Consider the following 10790-nt stretch of genomic DNA (forward strand, 5'->3'; position numbering starts at 1 on the left):
ACTCATATTTATTCAGTCATATGTTGTTTTTACTGCGGAGACTAAAATTAGATTTTATATGGAGTTAGATTTCTGCCAAAAGGTTGTACACAAAAAAATGTGTTGCACACAAATAAAAGGTTGTCTTTAAACGTTACACACACATTAAACTTGTTTTACAAACTGTCCCCAAACGTTGCACTCAAAATATCTTTATAAATTGTCCCCGAGTACTAAACGGTCTCTGCTCGCTCAAAACAGCCTCTCCTCGAGTACGAAACAATTCCACACCCCTCTCATGTGATACATTAAGAGTAGTTCTGACTTCGTGACAGCAGGGGGCGCACTCAAAACAACTGAAACGCCCGGTTTGGCTGAGGAAGACAGACGGCATTTCACAGCTAACACCATGGGCACCCCACAGGGGAGTGTCCTAACTTTCACGGTGAAAAACTGAATATCTGACTATGTCATAACTATGCAGATAGAGCATTTACAATTTCAGTTAAAGGCACCGCTATGTCACGGCAAGGGACCGTGTTACTTTTCAAATCAAATAACATGAAAGCTAGCCTGAAATTGAACACTGCTAAAACAACTTTTGCTTTAGCCCCTCTGGTTGGCTTCTCCCTTTACTGTGGTATTTTAAATAGATAGAACCCGAGTGGATACCCAGATAAAGGCATTGTTAACAGATCATAATTGGGTTTTATGTTAAAAAAAATAACTGTCTATTGTTGTAGGCACTTGAAGCCTACAACAATATTTGATTTGAAAAGTAACACGGTCCCTTGCCGTGACATAGCGGTGCCTTTAACTGAAATTGTAAATGCTCTATCTGCATAGTTATGACATAGTCAGATATCATTTTTCACCGTGAAAGTTAGGACACTCCCCTGTGGGGTGCCCATGGTGTTAGCTGTGAAATGCCGTCTGTCTTCCTCAGCCAAACCGGGCGTTTCAGTTGTTTTGAGTGCGCCCCCTGCTGTCACGAAGTCAGAACTACTCTTAATGTATCACGTGACTTTTGGCAGAAATTTGCCGCAGAGGGGTGTGGAATTGTTTCGTACTCGAGGAGAGGCTGTTTTGAGCGAGCAGAGACTGTTTTGTACTCTGGGACAATTTATAAATGATATTTTGAGTGCAACGTTTGGGGACAGTTTGTAAAACAATTTTATGTGTGTGTAACGTTTGAAAGACAGTTGCAAAACAACTTTTATTTGTGTGCAACACATTTTTTTTGTGTACAACCTTTTGGCAGGAATCTAACTCCATAATTTTATTTCATCTGGGGTTGCGGTTTATTTGGCTGCTGTTTCGCCATTGGCTCTTTCGTTGTAACGTCTTCACTGATTGGCCGCGCACACCAACCTGTCCGTGAGCTAATTGGCTCACCTGGCTGCAGTTGTACTTCCAGGAACAGTGCAGCTGTCGGAGGGGAGTGAGGTGCACGCAGCGGCTATGGACTGACATCTGAAAGCTGCTCTTTTCTTTTTATTCGCACTGCTGCAGACTTCATGTCACTCTAACATCTCCGGTGAGTTATCAGGAAATCATGCGGGCTTTGATTCTGCTTTCTTCATGGCTACAGAGGAGTTAACACCTGTGTAATTACAGTTTTCTTGAAAATGTAATCACCCTGATTTAGACTGGTGTGTGTGAGACATGTGTCGAGAACAAACCATGATCTCTTATTTTATTTGATCATATCCTGTAGGGGATGTGGGTTTAGGAGTGGGACTAACTCTTATTTGCACACAAAGTGTCATCCTGTGTCAGTTAGAAGTTTGAGTGGAGGGAAGTTGAGGATGATTTACTATAAGAAAAGAAGAGAGAAAGAACTATCCCAACATATGGCCAGCATTACTAATCACTTCATGCTCCGTGAAAGCCCATATTCCCTTTGCAAGATGACACATTGAATCATTCATGTTGAATCTGACCTGTTGGTGGCTTAGTGAGTAGAGGTCGAGTCAAGGAAAGTACAAATATTTGCACATGAATGTCAATAATACAGATTTTAGTGAGACAAGTTGCCAAGCTAAACATTAATGAAATAACTATATTCCCTCCAGCAGGTTGGAAGTTGCACAACCTGATGGAGTTTACCATGGACCTTTTACTGTTAATCATTAAACCAGCTCTCTGGCTGTCCTTGAACACATACTTCACTTTTTTATTTTTTTAATTATTTTACAATCACACTATAGTTTGTCATCACAGACTGTGAATGACGATTCCTTGGATTGTAAATCTGGCTCACAAACTGTGCAGCTGTTCTCACGGTCACCGCATTAAAAACTTGGAGCTGCTCCTCTCCTTTTTATAGTTTTATAGAGAGTGTTTTTATCCGCAGAGATAGATAAAGATAATTCAAGTGGAACACCCTGTCACATCACAGTGCTCGGCTTAATTAAAGTTGCCTTAAAGACATGGGAGCAAGCAAAGTGACATTCCTGTCCCTATGAAACCCTGACTCAGCGGTGGGTGTAGTGAGCTCCACCACTGCTGCCCTACAGGTTTGCCGCCTTGTTCAGGTTTGGGAGGGATAGGTGTTGGCTGCCCATGCTTGGGCAGGTGTTTCTCGCTCGGCTGATCTGAATGGGCTACTGGGAGGGACGGTAATTAGCAGTGGGTGCTTTGTCAGTCAGCCGCTGTTGCCAGAAAACACAAGTGCATGTTGGTGATCAGGTTTTTTCCCCAACTGTCATTGTTATGTCTTCATGTCAACAAGACAGAAATGGCATTTCTCTTTGTCAGTGAACCAGATGGAATATATAACCCTAAGGACAATGTAGCGCTCACAAAATCTCCTTCCAGCCAAGGCGTTTCTTTTCTTGTAATTTGAATTTTTAAACTCTTATTTTCTTAAAGCAAGTGATCGGTTTGTAATCTTTCATTCAAGCATTTTCTAAAAGTACGTTTTATTTTTTTTCATGCATCCTGCCTTCTTCTTTCTTGTTTCCAAACACAAGACACTCTGAAAATGATATCTTGAATCGATTGAAGTCTGCTGGAAATAGTTTCAAATTCCAACTGCTCTGTACCTGCAGATGTGTGTACTTGGTTTCAGAAAACTGAAGTTTAATCATAAAAAAATTGACTTGATGAGATTTTCTTGTCAAATATGGTATGTTTTACCTTTTTTAGGCCTCTAAAAATCCGTCACATGAAAAAAATCTGAGAAGGGTACTGCTCTTGATGCAAAAGTACAGACATGTCTTCCGTTTTGGAGCTACTGCTCAAGATCACAAAAGCTAAGAAGAATCAGGTGATACACTCAACTGAGACATGTTACAACCTATGTATTACACATAAATCATTTATTGAAAGAGTTTATTTGAGATGAAATGGGAATTTCCTCCCATTGGAAAGCACAGGGTTTAGTAAAACTGAAGTCGTAAGCCAGGAGTTTTAGAAATACGGATGTTGAAAATCCTGATGATTCAGAAGACAACCTTACAACTAATCTCTAAATTGTTTCAATTTTTTTTCAAATTGTATTCATTTTGTTAACTGTTCACTTACATTTTCTGTAGGGTTTTTTTTATTTCTCAAACCCTGTTTTAAATCCCAATTTCATACTATCAGGAAAAAATACTGAATCCTGTACATCGTTGTTATTGCACTGATTGCCACTGATGGAATTTTGTTGTGTTCATACAATGACAATAATGTAAAGTATCGTGAATTTTGAAAAGTCATATTACTTGAATCTGCCTCTACAATTCCCATCAAATGTTAGTTTCTTTACTTGTGGTTTACCGGCTTACTAATCCCCCAAAGTCACAGAAATAGAAATAATATCAATAAAAATGAGTCATGACTTCACTGTCCTCAATGGTCACTACTGCCCTGAATAAAAACCAGTCAGTGATTGATCTTTTACGCCAGTAATATGCAGTCCATTATATGAAACCCCAAAAGCATTTCTTGTATCACACATAATTGAAATTTAAACTGGCAGAGCGGACATATTGCTTGTGTAGACGAGTGTCTGTGCCCGGCTCATTCTCAGAGGAACCTCATGCCCCGGTAATTACTAGAACTCCCAGCCTGCATGCAGTCGCAGGCTTTTGGAAGCTAATTCACAGGCTCATTATGGGAGACCTTCATATGTTGCTTTTATGTGTTTATATGTTATCAAATGTTCTCTCAGGTAAGAAAACAGTGTTATGCTGCATTCCAGGCAACCCGTAACCCGTATTTTCACAACCGTCTACCTGTGAAAGTGCCCTGGGACGGCAGTCAAACCCCTAACTTACTACCCTTGAACTCGTACCAGGTCGTTGTACTCCCGGAGTTTTGACGTCACACACACACAAACGACAATGGCATCCCCTGTTGATGCTGTACCTTTCTTATACTGTCTATCTATATGTGCTGTACAGACGCCGGTGATTAACAAAGAGAAATAGAAATAAATAGGCAACGTAAAGTTATTCCGTACATTGCATTCAAAACGATACACATGCAATTGTGTGCTACTACAGGTTATGTTTATTAAATATGTCGTCGACTAGAAATCGCTAGTCTCAGCTAGCGGTAGCTAACGTCAACGTTAGGTAGCCGCTAGCTAGAAGGGTTTGTCGTGACTTCGCCTGGAACGCTACCAGGTTGTGAGTCGTGACTTGAAGTCGTAACTTACGGGCTATAAACTGTGCCTGGAACGCAGCGTTAGCTTTGCTCTGCCTTTACGAACACACCTGAACCTGATTGTGCAGCTTTTGGCTTTGTGATGAATAAGCCATGTAACAGGTTGTAAAGTGTTGTCATGGGATACAGTATAGTCTATTTGTGTAACCTATTTAGCCAAAATCCACTACAGAGTCTTAGCCTTAGTTGATCAAATATTACCCCTTCCCGTATCAAACATTGTTCATTGTTGGTAATATTTGCTTCTGGCGCTTGCTAACGCACTTTAAAGCATTTCAAATGGAATATAAAGAGGGAAGAATGTTGCTTTGAGTGGCCTTTTCTTTAAGGTCTTGTGAAATCATACACTGCTTTTTTGTTACCAAATCAGCCGTCGTTTAGTGAGGATTATGAAAACTCCCTTCCATGTATCCCTTCGGCAGATGTGGTGCCAGTTATAATATCCTTCTAGTTTTTGGCTGGCATGTTTTCCTCACGCCTGACCTGTCAGTGGTAACATTTACAGGATAATAGGCAGGAAACACGTGTATGCAGTAATAAATAACACAACATATCAACTGTTTGTGCACAGATAATACATGACGTGAAGCGTGTCATCCCAAACAAATATGAGCATTTTTGTCGCTTGATTGTTGACTCAAAGTGCCTGGAATACCAATTGATAAACTGCATACTGAATGACTTATTTACACAGCATAACCTGAGTGCTACAATGCAAACTATCCTCTTTCTTCTGTCACGCTACAGATGTTAATGTATTACACCATTAAACCTATATCAAGGACAATAGAAATGTGTTCCTGTCATAATTCTGTTAGCACAATATATAAGGGCTGCAACTTATAAAGGTGTTGTTATTTTTAACTAACTACTCTGCCACTTATTTGTCTATAAAATGTCAGAACATTTCCCATTTTTATTAATATTCTTTCACTGCAGCTCAATGGGAAAACACTGTCTATGGACACACAAAGAGGGAATTTCATACTAAAAAAACACTTTTGCACAAAACAAGGACTGTAATGTCCCGCATCACTTGAACTGGAATACCCTTAGGGAAGGGTGTTTTAATGGGCGATCTGAACAAGATGAACAATAACTGTAAAATCGGTTTTAATATCCATAAAGGCACCTGACTGCTGTTTAAAGACCGACCTGACAAATTGTGATCCTATCCTTTAACATAAGATAACACAAAAACAATCTATTGACTTCATATTAATCTGTGTAGTGTAATTAAATGTTTACTAATTTGTCTATTAATTTATATAATGACTCAATTAGCATAACTGGTTATGTTTTAATATGTCACAATGACAGCACATTTAGCATCTTAAATAGGAGCGCTGTTACATTATGAGAATCATTTAGCTATCAGCTGTGATGTATGGCACTCGTTTATCACACTAATGGAAAATTTTGACGTTAATAGTTGTTGCTGTGATGCTTACCAACTAATTTTGTGAACTATACGGCTTTGTCTCATGTCTTTGTATTTGATCAGTTCTATAAAGGAGATAGCGGCGCCACACATTTGATCCGATTCCAGTTTTTGTCCCATTCTCACATTTTCTCCTTGACCTTTTCAGATTCTTCCTCCGACTGATTGTTAATAAAATCAAAAGTGGACTTTGAGGCCCAGGTCCTGCGCTCGTCTTCTTCCTTATGCAATGCCGAAGAGTGACACGTGGCCAGGCAGCGTTGCCATGGAATCCTTGAGCAATTTGGACAGTGCCGGGAGCTGCGACAGTGTAATCAGCATGAACTCTGGCTATGTGAGTGCTGCTGTACATCTCCTCCTCTCTTCTTTCCCACTGGCCCTTGTTGCTCATTTTTGTATAACGCAACATATTGACACACTTTACTGCTACACTTTCCTCTGGCCTATCTGAATAAACATTCATAATAATAATGCTTCTGTCTGAATATATCTTTTTTTTTATCATCATCATGATATCAACTGCTGTAATAGTAATAACTGAGCATTTCCAGAACCCACCCTGACACCACATTCCACCTACTTACTCTACTGTACTGCTCTTTTTATTTTTTACCACATTCTGTGTATATATATATTTATATTGTTTACATTTTAATACTTGATTTCTTATCTTTTTTATATTTAGAGAATGTGTGACATGCGCCTACAACACCAAAACAAATTCCTTGTATGTGTAAAAGATGTACTTGGCGATAAGGCTGATTCGGATTCGGATAAACACATCGGAAAAAAGCTGCAACATATCGCAATGGACACTTTTTTTTTTAGTGGTGCCTATTATATTCAACACTTTAATATCTGTTGATTTATCGCAAGTGATATCGTTGTCACGATACACAACGTTGTCGCTTATTTTCCTCATATCGTGCAGCCCGTCCGTCCGTCCTTTGTCAAAATGGGGAAATTGAAGAACTGAGATTTGTGCATGACGTCTGCACGGACGTTAACAGTAAATATGAGAAAGGTGAAATGAGAGAAGATGAAAGGAAGTGAATCTGTCGGAGGTGGAATACACTCATGTTTGTTCAAGCAGGGCTTTAGTGAGAGTTTCCTTTTAAAGATGACGGACGGGGGGGGGGGGGGAGAAGATCTCACGCTGTTCACATACACCTGCACTCACCTGAAGTCCATTCGTCTGACAGGCCAATGTAGAAGAAGAAGTAATCAGACAGTCCTTTGCAGCTGTTTGAACACTAAAAACTTTGACCTATTGTCCCTGTCCTGTCTCTCATGGCCGTGTCAAGGACGAGAGAGATTGCTGACGAGTTGAGACAGTAACTAAGTTTCCATCCACCTGTCAATCGAATTATCTGAAGTTCGGTCAAAAAAACTCACTCGAATGAAGCTGGTGAGAGGGTTTTTCCATCCAACGGCTTTAAAGCGAATGAAAACATGATGCGTCACATGCTGTTTTGCGATCACATTGGTATATTGAATTGATTTTAGACATTTTAAGGTGTTTTCATTCATTTTCGCACTGAATTGCACAACATTCAAGCAAAAAATTTGCAAACAAGGTTTTTTCAGCTGATAGAGAAATATGAAGCTATAATAAGAAAACAACAACGCTATCAACACATCGCTATGATGATGCAGATGCAACTTTCCTTTCATTTTCACTCCGGCACCGCTGCGAGACAACTCTTTTTAGAGACATGTCTCGCTGTTTGAGCGCCTTCCATTTACTCCGGAAGACGTCCCACGGCTTGACGTAACCTTTGTCGGCCATTTCCTTCGCGAGTTCCTGATAAATGATGGCATTGCTGAAATTTTTGCTATCTAAAATAGCCGTTATATTTAGCTCGTAAATTAAATTCAGAAAGTCTCTTGTCTCCTTGTTCGTCCAATTACATGTCCTTGTTGACACCCGCTATGTCTGCAAACAGCATAAATACTGGGGGGAAATTAACTAAAACTTCTTCTTTCTTTTTTTATTGCAACCATAACATGACCTAAAACTTAATAGCAATGCATTATTTATTCGGCAAATAACCTTTCCTTATCGCATAAGCCGTATATCGATGAAAATAAAATCCAAGAGACCGAACGTACTTCCTCTGAGTCGATATTCTTGAAATTCAGTCGAATTTTGCTGTTTCAAAAGGCATTTTTCATTCAGTTTCACTTAATCTGGATAAATACGTGTGGATGGAAACATAGCTACTGTTCCGAGTTAAAAAGCTCGGAAATCTCTTATTTTGTGTGCAGAGCGAAGACAGCATGGAGCACTTATCTCCCGAAGAGAGGGCATGTCTCATGTATCTGGAGGAAACCATTGAAGCGTTGGAGGTGCAGGAGGACAGCGGCTTATCCAACGATGAACCAGATCCTGGGTTACAGGCAGACAAAATGGGTCGGATGAGAGTAAATGGTATGCTCATGTCATGATATATTCTGTTTTCTTAGGTGTGTCTGTGTGTATTGTACACTAAAATAACATCAATACCTGCAGTACTAACTTCAGTAATGTGTTTTTTTTGTTAGGTATTTCCAGTTTAGAGTCTGGAAGAGACCAGAAATCAGAGCCTGGATCCAGAGTGTTACCCATCGAAGACAAAGCTAAGCATCACGCTCTAAATCAGACCTTAAAACCACAGTCCTCTCCTCTCCTCGAAACATCAGTGAACCACATGACTCAACCCAAACCTCCAGTCATTGAATCAGTCGCTGATTGCAAAATCCACCCATCAGCTACTCAGTTGTGCGTATCCACGGATGGAGACGGTAGTCTCAAGATTGTCCCAAGTGCCAGTCTTTGCCCCGTACAGGCCACTGGGGCCTCAGAGATAAATGTGGGTGTGATCCCTCCTCCCTCAGACTTCATGGATGAGCCAGGCTTTCCTCCACTGCCAGAGAAAGTAAAAGACCTTCCTCCATCTGCAGGAATATCCGATAACAAGCCAGGGACGACTATTGACTTGGAGCAGCTACGCCAGAGAGCCACTGCACAGAAAACTTCACTGAGTTCCTCTGGGACCCAGGAGCCTCCAAACCAGCCCCTAAAACTGACTCTTCCAGCCGTCAGCTCTGGTCACTTGATTAGTCCTCCTCCTGAACCCTTTGAGCTCAGAAGTCCACCTGCAGTGGCCCCCAAGCCCAAGAAGCTTCCCTCCAACATTATTCTGAAGTCACACAAGGCAGCAGTGGCTGGCTCAGATGGCTCCTCGGGACATCCGGTGCCCACTAGCAGTGACCGGCTCTTGTTGGACCCCCAGAGGGTTCACATTGAGGCCCTCCGAAAGCTTGGCCTGCTCCCTGCTGAGGCACAATCAGGCCCCACCCTGAGCACTAACCTTGCTCCCAAAACTAGAAGCTCACGGACAGCTCCTCCTTCTCCGGTCAGCCCAGCTGCTCCACATACACCACCCGTGATCCCATCTCACACCAGTATCAACAGTCAACCACCGGCTTCCGTCCCGCTCCAGTCTCCTGCGGCTGTGTTGCCATCGGCTACGTCTACTGCTCCTGCAGTCCAGGCTGCTGAGGTTCTCCCAGCACCTGCCGCTTTCAGTGACCCCGTTGAACCTCCGCTGTCAGATAACGATGCTGTCAAAGATGCTTCACAGGCCACAGTAAATGCACAGGTGCCCACGCCCCCTTTTACCCCTCCCGCACTGGTCAAACATCTAACCCCTCCCAAGGTGGTAGGTGTCAAGTCAGCCACCCTGGAGCGCTCTGGCCCGGGTCTAAGCAGCTTTATGGCTAGTCAGGACTCTGAGGAGGCCAGCCAGGGTGTCAGCAGTGAGCAGAGCCCCAGCCAGCTACGTAACAACCGGGCACGCCCCGCATCTCTGGGGAGTGGGAAAGAGTTTACAAGAGCTCAGGGAGAGGGTTTGCTGGTGGGCCACGCCAGCAGCAAAGAGCCAGACTTACGGAAGTCCCTGCCTGCCCAAACTGCCTATCAGTACTCCGGAGACTCTAAGAAGCTGCTACGATCCCAAGGCATCAGTGTTCTGATCTGCCCTCGTGCAGAAAACGAAGAAAAACGCCGCGAGGCCCTGAAGAAGCTGGGGCTGCTCAGGGACTGAGGCATCGATCTTATACCTCATCTTTCTGCCACAGCCTTCCTATAGATTCCTCATTTAACTCTTCTGTTGTCCTCGGGTCAAATCTGACCCATTTTCAAATTTTTTCATATAAGAAATATGGGATTTTTACCACCAAATTTCCCCAAAATAACTTGGATGTATGCATGTATGTTGCATGGAACCCATTCAACATATACTGTACCTCCATGTTCTTCAAAGGTAAAATTAATAATTACTTCAATTGAATTTTTGTTGTTTTATTTAATTTTATAGCATTTACATTTTTTTTTCAAACTCTAAAATTATGTATAATTTCACTTAAATTAGGTGTATTGAACATGAGTAAAAAAAGTGTTAAAAAACATAAAAAAGCGACATAAATGCGAGAAAAAAAAAGAAAGAAAAAAAAGTTCATTTTCAATTTTTGATCCGGGAGGACGGGAGGACAATCCAAGGGTTAAAGGAACATACCAGAGATTGATACAGGATTGATGAAGGCATTACAAAACTTTCGGGGAGCAGCTTAAACCACTTATTTATGCACTTTCATTTTCACGTCATTTTCATTTTCCTTGACTCATTGTCATGTCCACTCTACTGTACTTGTTACTCATATTGTACAGCCA

The 10790-nt window shown here is 41.5% G+C and overlaps 1 protein-coding gene across 1 annotated transcript; it reads left to right on the plus strand.

Annotated features, from left to right (window-relative positions):
- Window positions 1-1375: 1375 nt before the first annotated feature.
- Window positions 1376-10790, plus strand: LOC116693256 (specifically androgen-regulated gene protein). The gene is made up of 5 exons (XM_032522114.1): window positions 1376-1516; window positions 6225-6410; window positions 8345-8507; window positions 8621-10222; window positions 10626-10790. The coding sequence occupies exons 2-4, from the start codon at window positions 6306-6308 to the stop codon at window positions 10162-10164; spliced, it is 1812 nt and encodes a 603-aa protein (XP_032378005.1). The 5' UTR covers window positions 1376-1516; window positions 6225-6305; the 3' UTR covers window positions 10165-10222; window positions 10626-10790.

Source organism: Etheostoma spectabile, chromosome 7 (genome assembly GCF_008692095.1).
Source record: "Etheostoma spectabile isolate EspeVRDwgs_2016 chromosome 7, UIUC_Espe_1.0, whole genome shotgun sequence".
Taxonomy (NCBI): domain Eukaryota; kingdom Metazoa; phylum Chordata; class Actinopteri; order Perciformes; family Percidae; genus Etheostoma; species Etheostoma spectabile.

What these genes read in the sequence shown, in the direction of transcription:
- LOC116693256 (XM_032522114.1), top strand. Translation starts at nt 6,306, where the DNA reads ATGCCGAAGAGTGACACGTGGCCAGGCAGCGTTGCCATGGAATCCTTG. An exon ending in TCAGCATGAACTCTGGCTAT is followed by an intron (nt 6,411 to 8,344) that starts GTGAGTGCTGCT and finishes TTTTGTGTGCAG; the next exon opens with AGCGAAGACAGCATGGAGCA. An exon ending in GGGTCGGATGAGAGTAAATG is followed by an intron (nt 8,508 to 8,620) that starts GTATGCTCATGT and finishes TTTTTTTGTTAG; the next exon opens with GTATTTCCAGTTTAGAGTCT.